At 44.0% G+C, this 17,249-nt stretch overlaps 1 protein-coding gene across 3 annotated transcripts in view; it reads right to left on the reverse strand.

Moving 5' to 3' along the window:
* LRP1 (LDL receptor related protein 1) overlaps positions 1-17,249 on the reverse strand; it is a 469,165-nt gene that overhangs the window by 91,506 nt on the left and 360,410 nt on the right. For all 3 annotated transcript variants that reach the window (XM_070740967.1, XM_070740966.1, XM_070740968.1), the window contains 9 exons: positions 16,440-16,565; positions 14,740-14,868; positions 13,004-13,123; positions 11,981-12,094; positions 11,229-11,378; positions 9,508-9,630; positions 8,018-8,134; positions 4,619-4,747; positions 2,305-2,427 (listed from right to left, as the gene is read on the reverse strand). In XM_070740967.1, the coding sequence (XP_070597068.1) occupies positions 2,305-2,427; positions 4,619-4,747; positions 8,018-8,134; positions 9,508-9,630; positions 11,229-11,378; positions 11,981-12,094; positions 13,004-13,123; positions 14,740-14,868; positions 16,440-16,565 (1,131 nt within the window). The remainder of the gene's footprint in view (positions 1-2,304; positions 2,428-4,618; positions 4,748-8,017; positions 8,135-9,507; positions 9,631-11,228; positions 11,379-11,980; positions 12,095-13,003; positions 13,124-14,739; positions 14,869-16,439; positions 16,566-17,249) is intronic.

Here is a 17,249-nt window from a genome sequence, read left to right on the forward strand (position 1 = left end):
GCTGAGAAGCAGCCCTGGGGTTTCCCCGCGCGCGCGCGTGCCGCCCGCCCCCCCCACGCTGTTGCTGGGGCCGCTTCTCAGCTGAGAAGCAGCCCTGGGGTTTTCCCCCGCGCGCGCGCGTGCCGCCCGCCCCCCCACGCTGTTGCTGGGGCCGCTTCTCAGCTGAGAAGCAGCCCTGGGGTTTCCCCTCGCGCGCGCGCGTGCCGCCCGCCCCCCCCACGCTGTTGCTGGGGCCGCTTCTCAGCTGAGAAGCAGCCCTGGGGTTTCCCCTCGCGCGCGCGCGTGCCGCCCGCCCCCCCCACGCTGTTGCTGGGGCCGCTTCTCAGCTGAGAAGCAGCCCTGGGGTTTCCCCTCGCGCGCGAGCGTGCCGCCCGCCCCCCCACGCTGTTGCTGGGGCCGCTTCTCAGCTGAGAAGCAGCCCTGGGGTTTCCCCGCGCGCGCGCGTGCCGCCCCGCCCCCCCCACGCTGTTGCTGGGGCCGCTTCTCAGCTGAGAAGCAGCCCTGGGGTTTCCCCTCGCGCGCGCGCGTGCCGCCCCGCCCCCCCCACGCTGTTGCTGGGGCCGCTTCTCAGCTGAGAAGCAGCCCTGGGGTTTCCCCTCGCGCGCGCGTGCCGCCCGCCCCCCCCACGCTGTTGCTGGGGCCGCTTCTCAGCTGAGAAGCAGCCCTGGGGTTTCCCCCTCGCGCGCGCGTGCCGCCCGCCCCCCCACGCTGTTGCTGGGGCCGCTTCTCAGCTGAGAAGCAGCCCTGGGGTTTCCCGGCGCGCGCGCGTGCCGCCCGCCCCCCCACGCTGTTGCTGGGGCCGCTTCTCAGCTGAGAAGCAGCCCTGGGGTTTCCCGGCGCGCGCGCGTGCCGCCCGCCCCCCCCACGCTGTTGCTGGGGCCGCTTCTCAGCTGAGAAGCAGCCCTGGGGTTTCCCCTCGCGCGCGCGTGCCGCCCGCCCCCCCCACGCTGTTGCTGGGGCCGCTTCTCAGCTGAGAAGCAGCCCTGGGGTTTCCCCGCGCGCTGCGCGTGCCGCCCGCCCCCCCACGCTGTTGCTGGGGCCGCTTCTCAGCTGAGAAGCAGCCCTGGGGTTTCCCCTCGCGCGCGCGTGCCGCCCGCCCCCCCACGCTGTTGCTGGGGCCGCTTCTCAGCTGAGAAGCAGCCCTGGGGTTTCCCCTCGCGCGCGCGTGCCGCCCGCCCCCCCACGCTGTTGCTGGGGCCGCTTCTCAGCTGAGAAGCAGCCCTGGGGTTTCCCCTCGCGCGCGCGTGCCGCCCGCCCCCCCACGCTGTTGCTGGGGCCGCTTCTCAGCTGAGAAGCAGCCCTGGGGTTTCCCGGCGCGCGCGGCGTGCCGCCCGCCCCCCCACGCTGTTGCTGGGGCCGCTTCTCAGCTGAGAAGCAGCCCTGGGGTTTCCCGGCGCGCGCGCGTGCCGCCCGCCCCCCCCACGCTGTTGCTGGGGCCGCTTCTCAGCTGAGAAGCGGCCCTGGGGTTTCCCCGCGCGCGCGCGTGCCGCCCGCCCCCCCACGCTGTTGCTGGGGCCGCTTCTCAGCTGAGAAGCGGCCCTGGGGTTTCCCCGCGCGTGTGCCGCCCACCCGCCCACGCCGTTGCTCGCGCCTTACCGGGGCAAGAGGGGGAAGACCCAGGGAAGCCTCTGCCCGGCGGGGAAACTCCACCATCTACGCATGCGTGGAAGGGCACGCATGCGCAGATGGTGGAGTTTACTTCCGGGTTGAAAACTCGCGATATAGCGTTTCGCGAAGATCGAGATCGCGAAACTCGAGGGACCACTGTACACTCAATAATTTTTTTCTAAAAAAAAGAAAGAGAAAGCCATAGACACAACAAAAACAGACTGTACATAACGCACCCTACCCCTGCTGTCTCGTTGACAGCTTAAACTTATCAGTTTATCATATGGTGAATACTACCAGTGGATACTATTCCGACATAAGTATAACCAGTTTTCAAATACCTTATGTTCTTCAATCCTCTTTTCCTATCTGCTTACAAATATAGTCAATTATTACAAAATTGTTAAATAAATCTAATATTTTTAAACCCTTTTAAACTTATTCACAAGTCTTTAATACAGCTTCCTTTTTTCTCCCTTTTTTCAATCCATTCGTAAAATTCTTTCCGTATTTCATAATACTTTGAGTCTTCTTGTTCTTTAAGCTCCATTAAATTAAAATTTAATTATTTTGCTTTCAAGTTGATTTAACTCACCCTCAGATAACCCAATTTGATTTGGCAGAAGTCTGATTTAACAAAATTGGGCTACCGTGGCTACTCTAATGGTTAAGCACTAATTCTAGGTTGGCACTTACCACAATCTGGGGATTCATCAGAACCATCACCACAGTCATCATCATGATCACACACAAAATGTTTTGGGATGCACTGCCGGTTGTTGCACATAAACTCTCGTTCGTCACAAGTGTTGTTGTATACTGAAATGACAGGTTGTATCTGAAATCAGTTATGCCACTTCCCTCCGTGTCGTTCAGTTCTTTTCACTGTGCCACAATCAGTTTTTATTAATTGGAAACACATGACATGTGTACATTTTAATAAAAAAACCCTATGATCAAATTCATATTACCTCTTTGCACTGTTCTTCATCACTGTCACAGAAAAGAAAGCCAAGGATGCAACTGTTTTATGAATGAAGGCAAATATATGTATCCCGGAATAATGTTGCAGAAAACCAATCTGGGTCAATCACCAGGACCAGAGGGTTTTTCTTCCAAACTTTTGGACTCGTGCTAAAGCCCATCTTCAGGGAACTTCTCTCTAGCAGAGTATATGCTGTTCAGTGTGTGATATTTATGTGGCTTTTTATATATTGATTGGGGTGGGCTGTGTTGATGGCTGGCTTTTAAGTTATTAGCTGCCATTTGCTTGTGCTGCTCAGCCATCAACTTCTAAGTACTTAATAGGCTGGTGCAGGGGCGAAATGCTACCGGTTCAGGTGTATTGATAGTGGCGGCCAGCAGCGGTTCAAAGAACCGGTAGTGGCAGCAGTGCGAGACTCTGCCTACCCACCTGGATGCTGCCATTTTCTTTTTTTAACACTCTGCCCATGTGCAAAGCCCTCTGTGCATGTACAGAAAGTAAAAAAGCAGGCGTTCGAGCAGAGCAGAGCAGAAAAAGCATACAAATCTAATTAATAAAATAAATAAATGCACGCAAAGCATGCACTTCCATACCAATAAGAGAGGTATAAGAAGCACGTCTCTCCCCCTAAAAGAGGCTGAAAATTTGGATGTGTCTTATACTCCAAATGTAGCTTTTTTGAAGCTTTTTTCTCCCAGCCCTAAACAGGCTCTAATGATCTTCCCAAATCTTACCCGCTTACAGGCTTTTTTCATTGTTACTCCCTTCAAAGAAGGTGTTTTTTTTAAAGCCCTAACCAGGGGATAAAATAATGTGCTGAAGCTGACCAGACGGTTTTTTGCCCTATTTTCCTCCCCCAAAACTAAGGTCTGTCTTATACACCAGTGTGTCTTATACTCTGAAAAATACGGTAAGTAGATTTCACCGCTGGGTGGATTGTAATCAGCACCCCTTTTCACCAGCCTATCAAGTACTTAGAAGGTGAGGGCTGGGCAGCACAAAATGGCTTAAAAGCCAGCCATCAACATACCCCAATCAACATCTAAAAAGCCACTTACAACAGGCATTATAAACACCGCACAGAAAACAGCACTCATTTTGTTAGACAAAAGTTCCCTGAAGATGGGCTCCAGCATGAATCCAAAACCTCTGGTCCCAGTGATTAACCCCAGATTGGATCCTGCAACCTTTTTCCTTCCAGAAAGCATTTCATCTCCTAGAAAGAAATGATGAAAATTGTTCCCCTGACTTTTGGGGATAATTTACCCACTGCAGCCCCCAGAGGCAATGGTAAATGTCTGCCCCTTCTGAAGAAAGAAGAACATTTCAATTTCACTCTCTCTGGGGTGTTGCAAATTACAGAGCTCATGCATGGTACAAATGAAATTACTGAAACAAAATAAGATGCACCAAAATGCTGGCACTACAGGTGATTATTAAGATTATGATCAAAGCAAGATTGAGATTTATGCATCTGAAAATACTATCAGTTGCAGATCTTAAACTGCATCATTTCCTCTTTGCTTCCTATGACAGATTATAGATATAGGGCATCGAATTAGCTCAACACATTAAGCCCCGTTTTATCTGGTGATGGCTATGTGAAATGTACAAAACTGATAAAGTCAAACTGATTTTATACTCAGTACGTTGTTATGAACTTTCCCAAATCACGATAGGAAAACCAGCCCTTTTCACAAATAGAACTTCAGAAAAGCTTCTGATCCAAATCGTTGGACATGGATAAGGTACCCAGATTTGGCTGATGTCTCATAAGGAGGGATTTAGTAATTGCCATTTTTATTTCCCGCCCTCTATAACAGACATCCTTTACTACTAAGTCCTATTACTAGACACAGTTGGAACTGTATACCAAAATATATAGGCAAAGTCTTGTTTACAAAGATGAAAAGCAACAGAAGCTCTGCTTGCCTCTTAAGGTAATGAATAACAGCAAGAGCTCATCAAACATCCAGCAGGGGACTGTAATCAAATACAGAACGTTAAGAAGAAGCAGTAACTCACAACATCCAGCAGCAATGGTTTCATCAGCTCCATCAGGACAATCTCTATCTCCGTCGCATAGCCAGCGATGTGGGACACACAGATAGGTGTTTGGGCACTGGAAGGTTCCTGCAGCACAGGTCGTGTGATCTAAAGAAGCAAAAAACAGGTACTGAGCCTGAGAAAACCAAAAGTCAGGAATCTGTAGTTTTTCTTATCACCTTCTGTTGTGGTTAGCTCTGGCCCAGCTCCTGCCCCAAGGACTGTGGATGTGGAGGAGACATCCACATGCTGCAGGCCTGTTTTGCCCCCGGTGGAATCTGATAATGAAGGCTCCTCTGACCAAGAAGACTTGAGTGACAGGGAGGAGGAGAGTGTGGCAGACAGCTCAGGAGAGCAATTATCTAGCTCCTCCTTGGATTCAGAACAAGAGTTAAAGATACAGCCACGCATGCGGAGAGTGATGCATAGGCAACAACACCTGAGAGATTATTATCAAAGAAAATGAGGCCACCTGTGGTTGGGTGGGGCTGTGGTAATTAGTGAGGCTGCTATAAATAGCAGTCTGTGGGTTTGGCCATTGTGGAGGATTATCTGATCGTTGTGTTTCATGACTGCTTTACTGACTTTGACCTTTTGTGTGTTGATTTGTCCCCGCTTTGAAACTAAACCAGGGCAAAGTGTGTTTCACTTTGTGAAAGAAGAAAGCCTATGAATTGCCTCACAGCTGCAAGCTAAGTATCACAGGACTGATAAGGGACTTGTACAAATTACCAGATTGTTTGGAGACCAGTGCTCTTTACTATACAAAAAGAGGACTTGGTTTAAGTGAATTTTCATTATAAAGAACATTGTTTTGAATTTTCAAACGTGTGTGTGTCTGAAATTGTATCTGTGCATTTTTGGGAGGAATCTACCAGAGAGCCCGACAGAACACCTTCCCACCTTTTTTCACATTACAGGTGCATTTCACACATCCACCACTTTTCTTCAACTGCTGCTGGAATTAACGAATAATTTGGCTTTTCTTTTCTTTCTCTTTTACAAACAACATGCTGTTGGGTTTTGTTTTGTTTTACTTTCAGGGCATCAAAAATTATTTAAATCAGGAGCAATTTTTTAAAAAAAATTCTTAAAGACTACCTCAATCAACTGACTTAAGCAGTGTATAGGAGATGAAGCCTAGGCATCAGATGAAGCCAATGCAACAATAAAATACAATAAAAAATAAATAAACAATGAAAGTGTAACAATTAATCAAAGAAGTAGTTATAATAATCCAGGCTTCAGGAGCTCTACAGAGTTGAGCTTTCTAATGCAGGGGTCTCCAACCTTGGCAACTTTAAGACTTGTGGACTTCAACTCCCAGAACTCTGGGAGTTGAATTGCACAAGTCTTAAAGTTGCCAAGGTTGGGGACCCCTGTTCTAAAGAGGCATCAAGCTTCTAGAATGCCATGACAATAGAAGCTACCTTTGCTGGTAGTGGGGTGGGGGGAGGAGAAGAAAGAAAGAAAGCTATTACAGAAGAGGGGAAGTTCTTATCACAGGTCACTGTAAATAGACAGATTCAGCAGACATGTGCTTTGGGCTGGAGCAAGCCAAATCTAAAACAAACTACGGACTCTCAGAGACAGCTAACCCTGAGCCATGAGGCTTTACTAAAGCAGGACCCTGAAGGGCATTTCAGAAACAGAAAGGTAACCAATGCAACTCTCTAGCTATGGCCATAGTTCCCTCTAAGCTGAGCAGTGAGCAATCGCTCACTTAAAAATCATCATCAACTCAGAGTTTTCCAAATCTGCCCAGAAGCCGAGAGGGAAAGAGTGAGAGGGAAGGAGAGAGAGAGGAAGAGAGAGAAACAGATAGAAAAAAGAGAGGAAGGAAAAGAGAAAGAAAAAGAATGGGAGTAAGAGAGAAAGAAAATCAAAATCTAGTTTGAAACTAGCTCAACTATTTAAGTGGCATTTTGATATTGATAGAGTTGCCCTATTATGAGCTCACTGTTATAGACACACAGTATAGTATTTTATTTTGACATTCTCTGAGGCAAAACAGGCTGGTTTATTTATTTATTTATTTATTTATTTATTATTTCTGTGCCGCCCAGTCCCAAAGGGACTGCCGCTCAGACACTATACTTTTCCGCCCCCCCCCCCCCCAAAAAAAAAATTAAAGGGAACACTGGCTATGGCATTATATGGCAGCCTGTCCAGCTAACTGGACAACTGAAAAATAAAAACCATAGTGGTCCACGTGGGAATTAATAAAGGGTATGTATGGTTTGCTAACTTTTATGCTCATTCAAAACAATGGATGGGTTGAAGCTGATCTAGAGTATTGTATTTTGTCAATTTCTGTTGGGAAGACATCTTAAATACCAGAAACGTCACCAGAAATATTTTTTCCAGAAAACATACTCTGAATGAATCATTATTTCAATCTTGCACTGAATTGCACTCTTTGGGATAATATATAAGTAACTTGGACTAAAAAATGTTTAATCCAACTTTCAATATTTATTTATTTATTTATTTATTAATCAGATTTGTATGCCGCCCCTCTCCGCAGACTCATTACTTTCTTTTTTCCCCCTTTTGATTTGTTACAAAATGTAATATTGCGGGCTAACTCTGCACATAGCCTGGAGCTTGGTTCAGACTTGGCTCAACATTGACTCAGCCTTCCATCCTTCCAAGATAATAAAAATGAGGTCCCAGATTTTGGGGGACAATAGGCTGATATTGTAAATTGCCCCAGAGGGTGCTGTAAAGTGCTATGGGATGATATACGAATCTAAATGCTATGGTTATTATAGTGGGTGGGGGAATTATTCAAGTGGGCAGATTTCTATGACAACCATAGTCATGGGTTTTTAGATTTAGGTTTTCTTTTCTTTGTTTATATTTTTCTTTCTTTAAAAAATGTTAAATCAATGTTATACCTTGGGCTACAGTTCCCTCATGATTTCAACCTCAAAAAAGGCAAGAAATGTTCATCGATCTTGAATAAAAGTGGTTAAAGGGGAATACAATGTGTCCAAAATGAAATTATGGGTAGGATATGATGCCCATCCCTGCCATTTACTAGTTTAAAAATCAACCTGTGTGGTTTTGATTGTGATGAGAATTTCTAACCACTTTGCCACTACGGACCTTCAATCCTGTCATATTAAGAGGATCTCTCAGATATTAACTGATTATCCACCTCATCAAACACTTGATTCCTTTCATGATGTCACAAACACCTTGTTCTTAGCATCTATCACTCAAGAGACTAGATTTCCATCCAATCCTACACAACTCCCTTTGATGCATCCACATTTTCCTTTTTGTATTTCAACCTGTACTTTGTTAAGGTCTAACGATTTTACCAGCTTGCCTCCTCCTCCTCCTCCTTTTCAAATCATGACCAAAACTTACGGCAACGGTGGTCTTCATCAGAGCCATCACCACAGTCATCTGCACCATCGCACACCCACTGTTTAGAGATGCACCGATGATTATTGCATTCAAACTTCACTGGGAAGCAGAACTTATCTGGCAAAACAAATCAGGTATTGTTATAACCACTTCCAAACAATACCAAAGTTTCTCACAAAGAAGTCCCATGAAAATGGTATGGTATGATTGGGTTGATCAAAAAAATATTTTTTTAAAGCCTAATTATTATAACATAGCCAAATCTCTCACAATCTGAAAGTATACAAGGGAAAAAATGTAAGCAATCTTGTTATTCCTTTCGTTTACTAGAGATACAACACAGAATTGTTGTTTGGCAATTAATTTTGGATAATTTATGATTTAGGTAATATGATTGAAATTAATAAAGATTAAGATTTAGGTAACAATATATAACATAGCAATGTAAAGCTAGTAGGCTGATAAAATAAAATAAAAAAAAAACTATAGCAATAATGTCAATGGGTAGGTTGGCAAATGTGTAAATCGTTGAGTGTTTGACTTGATGTATAATTGTATCTATGAAAGACAATATTTATTTATTTATTTATTATTTATTAATCAGATTTGTATGCGTCCCTCTCCACAGACTCGGGGCGGCTCACAGCAATAATAATACAATGTAAACAAATCTAATATTTAAGTTAATTTAAAACCCCAATTTAGAAACCAATCATACATACTAACATACCATGCATAAATTTTATAAACCTAGGGTGAGGGAAAGTCTCAATTCCCCCATGCCTGACGACAGAGGTGGGTTTTAAGGAGCTTACGAAAGGCAAGGAGGGTGGGGGCAACTCTGATATCTGGGGGGAGTTGGTTCCAAAGGGTCGGGGCCGCCACAGAGAAGGCTCTTCCCATGGGTCCCGCCAAACGCCAAATATCTATATGTTTGTTTAGGTCGTGTTTTGTTTTTGTTTTTTGTTTCTGTTTGTTTTGTAGTATTTATGTATATTTCATCCAGATTGATAGAAGCCAATGGAATATAAATGTCAAAAAGATCTATGTTCAAATACCAACGTCTAGGCTAGCTAACCATTGAAGTGCAGCATCGTTTATGTTTTTAAAAAAATCAGATATTGGACTGGAATATGCCCTCAGCTTACAGCTGGTCATGATGTGTGATCTATAGTTTGATGTAGGATGCAAGGGTTCCACTGAGGGGAGGATATTATGGTCCATTTATACAGAGAATGCCAACAGACAAGACACCATGTGGAGCGCAAATCCTACTCAGGTTAGCCACTGATGGCAACCCGACTACTCTGAAGGTTTGTTTGGCTTTCAAAATACATGGCAAAGAAATTGATAACAAAAACCCGACCTTTTCAGGCTAAAATGATTAGAGAGATTGCAATTATTATTCAGTCCCCCCCCTCCCCAAAATTTACTGATTAATATATTTTATACACTCATTTGTGGAAAGGAAAAACAACACCGTAACTTACTGCAGTGGGTTTCATCCTCTCCATTCTCACAGTCATTCTCTTTATCACAAGTCCAGGTCATGGGAATGCATCTCCCACTTGGGCAGGCGAAGTAGTTAGCTGGGCACTTAGATTTTCTTGAGCCTGGGAAAGACAATGGGATGGGGTGGGAGAATGGAAAATGATTAATTAATTGGACTGCTATGCCGCCCTTCTTCGTAGACTCGGGGTGGTTCACAACAAGAATCAATACAAAAATACAGAAGTCCAAATATAAGAAATCCAAATATAAAATGTAGACTTAAAATCCTAGTTCTTAAAAAAACACTAATCCACATTCACAATACATTATATTGCATTTTGTTGGTGGGAACAGGGAAAGAAGCATTTACACAATGATCAGAGGTTTCACGTTGGTGCTTTTCATATCTTTGTCATCAGATAAAATGGATGGATAGGGCAGGCAAAAGAAAATGGAATTCTACATTTTTCTAGCAACCAAACTTTTTTTAAAGGTACCGGTATAATTAAATCTACAGGCAGACTAGCAAACACACATAGAAAGACAGACCGACACCCACACACTCATTCTTCTACATTTCTATTCAAAGTCCCTAGAGTAACTTTCAAGCAATCTAAAATGTAGCACAAAAATCCATATAAAATAAACACATCGCTAAAAATGCCCTATAGCAATAAAAACAGTGTGCTCTACTGATTCCAAAAATTTTAAATTACTTATGTTCCGTCTTCCAAGATAGCAATGTCTGAATAGTTTAAAGAGTAAGGCTGTTCTCACTAGAAACCTTTTTCCCGCTGTAAAACCTTTTTTTAAAAAGAAAAAAAGGAATATAGAGTACAGACTTAATAGGTGGGGTATGTGTACAGGTAGAATCAAATGGCAGTTCTTCCTTGGGGTGGGGATGGACAGGGCAGACCAAGTGAGAGATAAATTGTGTGTGTGTGTATGTGTTCTTCCTGGTTGTTCATATCATCCTTCCCTTCCCCAAGATCCGTGATGGTGAACTATGGCATGCGCACCACAAGGGGCGCATGAAGCCAATATTGGTGGGCACGCAAGTTCAGGTCCGGTGCCCATACGAGTCCACGGAGAGGGGCGGCATACAAAACCAACCAACCAACCAACCAACCAACCAACCAACCAACCAACCAACCAACCAACCAACCAACCAATAAATAAGCCAGCCGGCTGATTTGTGAAGTTTCTGTGCCCACCAGGAGTCATGAAACAGGCAGTTTCCAGCCTCCATAGGTGGTGGGAAAGCTGCATTGTTTGCTCTTCTCAAACTCCAGGAGCCTGGGGAGGCAAAAATAGCCTTCCCCATTCCCCTGGAGACCCTCCAGAGGCAGAAATGGCCCGTTTCATGTTGGGGAAAAAGCCATTTCTGGCCTCTGGAGGGTCTAATTGGTGGGGGGAGAGGCTGCTTTCACTCTCTCCAGGCTCCTAGAAGCCTGGGAAAAGTGAAAAATGACCATGCTATTGTGTGCTAAGAGCGGGTAGGGGTGATCATGCATGCATGCGCAGGGGCACATGGAATTATAGGTGTGGGCATGCGTGCATGTGACACACACACGCACACATGAATCAAAAAAGCTTCACCATCACTACCCAAGATCGTGAAGTGGGAAAGATAAGGTGACCAAGGAAGGATCCTTCTCTAGTTCAAGATCCTTCAGGGTTCGGATGGTCAGAAGGGTGGTTTTCACTGGAAGATGCTCACCTGGACAATCCTGCTCATCTGAATAGTCGCCGCAGTCATTGCTGCCATCACATACCCAGGATGGAGCGTAACACATCGAGGTATGCTCACATTTCTGAAAATTGACATTTTTCACACCCAATCTGAAAAAGCTGCTGCAGTCAGTGGCAGCTGCCAAAAGAGAAGAAACAAACCAAATGTTATGTACATTCTGAGAAACTTTCTGAAAAAAGGTCTAATGGATCAAAGGCACAAATCATGCCATTGCTGGTTGTGTTCAAAAATGTGGAGCCCCAGAATAATGTCATCTCAATCTATAACAATAACATTCCTACAGCAGTTTTTTAATATCCTGTCTTCAGGTACAGTTTGAAGTTAGAACAGCACTGGAAAAAACGTTACTTACGACCATTTTTCAGATGCCTGACTCAGCTGCATTGTCCTAAGCTCATGTGATCCCCTTTGGGACCTTCTGACAAGCAAACTCAATGCGGAAGCCAGATCCACTTAACAACTGTGTTATTAACTTAACAACTGCAGGGATTCACTTACTGTAACAATTGTGGAAAGGAAGGTTGTAAAAAGGGGAGAAAGCTCACTTAACCACTTAGCAATAGAAGTTGTGGGCTCAATTGTGGCCGTAAGTTGAAAACCACTTGTACCGAGCAAGTGAATTGACTGGGCAGAGCCCACATTGGATTATAAGAGGGTGGGGTGAGTGGGGGGGGGAAGGCATCTATCAACATTTTATTTGCCTGCTATGCAACACTTACTGCAGTTCATTTCGTCAGAAGCATCTTCGCAGTCAATCTGTTGGTTGCAGCGGCTGGAATTGCTAATACAGGTCCCATCCCGGCAACGGAATTCAGCAGGAGCGCAGCTTGTCTCTGGAAAGAATGGGCCAGTCCAGTCATTAGGGGTCATTCTGGCAACTGCCTTCGTTTTCTCTTGCTGCCCCTTTCTCCATGAGGAAGATCAGGGCATTGGCAAACCTTTGGGCTGTTTCCCGCTCTTTAAACTCTTTTAAGCCATTTCCCAGTCTAGGGATGGTCTATAAAACATCAGGGTTCTCAAACACTGGATGAAGGGGATGTTGCAGGAGGAAGCTGTATAAGCTTTAGCATTCGGAGGCAGCTGGCACAGCAGACAGACAAAGCAGGTCTGTTGCAGAATTTAGGAGAGAAAAGGAGGAAAACCTTACAAAGGCAAAGCTCATGGGGGAAATACTGGGAAACTTGGAAAAACAAAATGGAAAAACAAAAAGACTTTCTGTGTCTGGTATTTATTGGGAGCTTCAATGACTTTAGGGTTAATTTGATTGATGGAACAAAAAAGATTCCGCTTCCCTCCATATGCTCCAAAATGCCCAGGTCACAGGTAGGCAAAGTTGGCTCGTCTATGACATGTGGACTTCAACTCCCAGGATTCCTGAGCTAGCATGGTTGGCTCAGAAATTCTGGGAGTTGCAGTCCACAAGTCACAAAGGAACCGACTTTACATGTTTTCCCTACTCCCAGCATCCCGATGCCACATCTTTTTATCCTTGCAATAGGTTCCAAAGATGATTAGGTTGACACAGATTGGAAAGACAGAGGGGGGTAAATAAAGATTTAACGCAGGAGGCATTTTATTGGGCCTGGCTACCGGTAGCAATTTTTTCTGTACGTGCTTAATAATTTAGTTTAAATTAGTTACTGAACTGTTTCAGCAAGCAGTTGTTAAGTATTATTATAGTGCTTTAGAAAAGAAGTGAAAGGGGGTATGCTTCCTGATTGGCTTCCCCTCGTAAAGCTTACTGTTGCAAGGCACTTCATCCGAGTTGTCCCCACAATCATCCACACCGTTGCACCAGTCCTTGATGGGAATACACCGTTTGTTGGCACAGTGCAAGTAGCCCTTCTTACACTTGCGGCTGTCTGCAAGGCAAAATAAGCAACAGGTAGAACAGGGAGTGAGTAGCTGAAAGACAATTTTATTTATTTATTCTTTGTCCAATATACAATACATATGGAAGAGAATAGACATTAAGTAATATACATAAAGATAGAAAGTAAAAAAGAAGAGAATATATATGATATAAGAGATATGGAGAGAATATATATGATATATATTATATTATATTATATTATATTATATTATATTGATTGATAGATAGATAGATAGATAGATAGATAGATAGATAGATAGATAGATAGATAGATAGATAGATAGATAAGGAGAGAATATATATGATATATGAGATAAGGAAAGACAATTGGACAGGGGACGATAGGCACATCAGTGCACTTATATACGCCCCTTACAATGGATTGGAATGTAACAGAATCATCGACTGAGTGAAGCAAGTACTAGCAAACCTCTGAATAAAACAGGAGGTCAGCAGGTTTGTTGCATCTACCTCCTCTCAGCTTGGAACTGGATGGGAAAAAATGCAACAGGCATTCCTACTCTAGAATTCCAGGAGACCGAGCATTTTGCTAGCAAGGGGAGCTATAGTGCTCTGCCTATATTCACAAAGTGTTGCACACAAAATTGCTGTGCTGCACAGAAAGAAGCCACTAACTCTTCTCTTTCAGTTAGAAGCTTCAGATTTTTATGAAGCTTTCCACTCAAAGGTGAAAAGTCAAGCCAAATCCCAGGTTTTGGCAGAGTTTAAGGATTGAAAAGGATTAGGGATTCGTCTTTTTTTTGTTCTGACTCTTATAACGCTTGATTAAGTTCATTCTGTTAGCCAGTTTCGGCTTCCTTTGACAAAGGTATACGACAAATGTATCAAATCTTATTTTTATAAACCCCCAAACTAGAAACTTAAGAGTGAAACAGAAAAACACTCTTTCTTAAGCTTGAAGAGAAGAAATATTCCAACAATCTTCCTGATAACCTGTCGAGTAATGGATAAATTCTTCTCCAAGATATGCCCAGAAATACAAAATAAGTTAATCTATAGCAGGGACAGGCAAAGTTGGCTCTTCTATGACTTGTGGACTTCAACTCCCAGAATTCCTGAGCTAGCATGATTGGCTCAGGAATTCTGAGAGTTGAAGTCCACAAGTCCAAGAAGAGCCAACTTTGCCTACCCCTGGTCTAGAGCAAAAACGCTGCCTGGAAGAATTCTCAGAATTGTTGTCCATTGGTCTTAAAATTGCAAGGTTTTGAAACATTGGTCTAGAGTAGGGTTGATTCCATTAAGGGCCGCATCAGGGTTGTGTTTGACCTCAGGGAGGCACATGGGTGTGGTTGGGGTGGGCATGGCAAGCTCAATAACCTGCAACCGCATGCAGCCCCCCCCCCCCCCCCCCCCCCCCGAGCCCCGTTTTCACTGGCAGAGGGCTGTAGACAAAAACAGCTCCATTTTCACTGGCAAAGGCCAGTCCTTTGCTTTTTCCAGTGTGGCCCCATGGGCCAGTTCTAAGCACCCGGTGGGCCAAATCTGGCCTGCAAGTTTGACACAGTGTGTCAAAACATCCCCACAAACAGGCCAGCTGAAGAAAGGAGAATAGAAGAAGAATGAGAGGGGGAAAAAAACCCTTACTGCAGTAGGATGGCTTTTCATCTGATCTGTCTTTGCAGTGGGCCACACGGTCGCAGGTTTCACTGAAGTCAATGCAGTCACCGTTTCCACATTCAAACTCATTATGGACATTACAGGTGGAGTTGGAAGCTAAGGAAGGGAGAACAAAACACATTTGTGAAAACACACCCATCTCTTAACTCCCAGTTCACTGAAATCCCATTCAGAAGATACATTTTAGACTGGACATCTGGAACGAGCACAGGTTAAGTTGGCTGCATCAAGTGAAAATGCTCTTGTAAGAAAGTGCAGAAAAATCAATGGCTAAATTTCTGGGCAATAAAAAGACTGGAAAAATATAAGTGCAGAAACCCTGGACACTTCGCCTAACTACATGTGCCCCTATTTTCCTCTATATATGTCACCTTCTTCATGAGAAATCAGCAAGAATTTTCTTTCCAGAAATCTGACGGCTCTTCTCTCTATGCACTGTTTTGTGTCTTTTTTTTAATGTCTTTTTTAAAAATAAATTATTTTTATTAATTTTTAACAAGTTTAATACACACAACATAAAACAGTGCATAGTGAAATGTGCCCACCACACAGACACACACACATTCCCCACCACCAAATTGGGGGTGTTTCTTATATAATCCACTTTGACCCAAGAGCAATATATCTATTTACATATCATAGAGTGATTCCAATTTATTTCTTGTAGGTTGGTCATCATATATCGTCTTACCTTGTCCCACCGTCCCATCATTTGTCCCAATTCAGTTTCATTATCCGAATTTATCCTTTTATCCATAATTTCAAATTGAATATGGTCCACCATGTACCTATACCAATTTTGCATTGTCATTTTGTCGCATCCTTCCAACCCCAAACTATTACTGCCTGAGCGCTTTCTATTGCTGCTTGTTTTATTTCTCTAAATTCTCCCATCGCATTACTTTTAACTAGTACTGCCATTTCCTTAGTGATTGTCCATTGTATATTTAGCATTCTATTGATATCCTCTTTCACTTTTTGCCAAAAACTGGAATCAGAATGTCTACTACTGAATTTATTAAAATCACACACCCATCTGCTTGGATCCCTAGAACACTCACAGCACTGCTCTCTACTCATTCTGGGATAATTGCTGCGTGGTGCATGTGCTTTAGGACAAAAAGTGATTTATGAAATTTCCCCTCTTGTCCCCAGACCCAAAGAGGCTTTGAAGTCCAAACCCTGAATGAGTAGATCTCGTCATTCTTTCTGTGCCTGGTCACTATGAGTGTATTTCATAGGACAGTGATGGCTAACCCTTTTCTCACCGTGTGCAGAAAGCGTGCATTGTGCGTGGCAGTGTGTGTGTGTGCGTGCCAACACCCACAATGCAATGCGCACATGACACCTGACTGCCCTGCCCCCCATGCATGCGCACATGACACACACAAATATGCACCGTTTGCACCCTCAGGAGGGCCTCCGGAGCCTGGGGAGGGCAAAAATGGACCTCTTGAAAGAGGTTGAAAATCAGCTGGCTGGCGGGAGGTGTGTGTGCATGCACAGCAGAGCTGAGCTGAGCAATGGTTCACATGCCCACAGAGAAGGCTTTGAGTGCTACCTGTGGCATGCAGGCCATGGGTTCACCATTACGGTAATAGGAACTATCATCCAAATTCACAGGCTTTTATTCCATCCAAGTTTCATTATCCAGTGTGGATGCTCACCTTTGCAGGTAAGGTCCTCCTGAAGAGTTCTGCCTCCCCGGCAAGAGCATGTGACTTCTCCACTGGCTGAGAGGAGGCACAGATCCTGGCAACCACCATTGTTTATTCTGCACAGGGATAGCTCACCTAAGTGGGAAAAAACCAGAGTAAAGGAGAATGAAGCCCATAAAAAGTGGGGTTGCAGATATAGATTGAAACTATCTGAAAGTGATGATAAAAGGTTGGTTGACTGGGCCTTTATTGGAGTTTTCAGGTGGTTTTGTTTGAAAACCACATCAACAAATACCTGAACTGCACAATCTATTTTCAAAACTGGGTCAAACTTTTTTCTAGGAAAGACTGAAGCCTAATCATACTTCTCACATGTCTAGCCATGGGTCTTCTGGATGTGAAAGACCTAAAGGGATAAAGCCCTAAGCTTTAGTGGGGTTTCTGGTTAAGCTATGATATGTACCACTGATGAATGATCTCTCTAGGTCAGAAAGTTAAACTCTTACAGAGTCACAAACAGTGTCAGAAATGATGTAATTCACCTGATACTGCAGAATATGAAAAAGAAATAGAACAACAAATTGTTTCATTATTACACTACATTGGGGTAATAACAAATTATTACTAACAAATTGTTATTACCCTACATTGATCTTACCATCTTGGCATGAGTTTCTTTTGCACAACAAAAATCAACATACATATATACACCTACACAATAGAATATAACTCCAAGTAAATCAAACTTCTGTGAAATCCAATTGTCCACTTAGGAAGCATCATTGATTGACAATCAATTTCACATGCTGTTGTGCAAAT

Source organism: Erythrolamprus reginae, chromosome 2 (assembly GCF_031021105.1).
Source record: "Erythrolamprus reginae isolate rEryReg1 chromosome 2, rEryReg1.hap1, whole genome shotgun sequence".
NCBI lineage: Eukaryota > Metazoa > Chordata > Lepidosauria > Squamata > Dipsadidae > Erythrolamprus > Erythrolamprus reginae.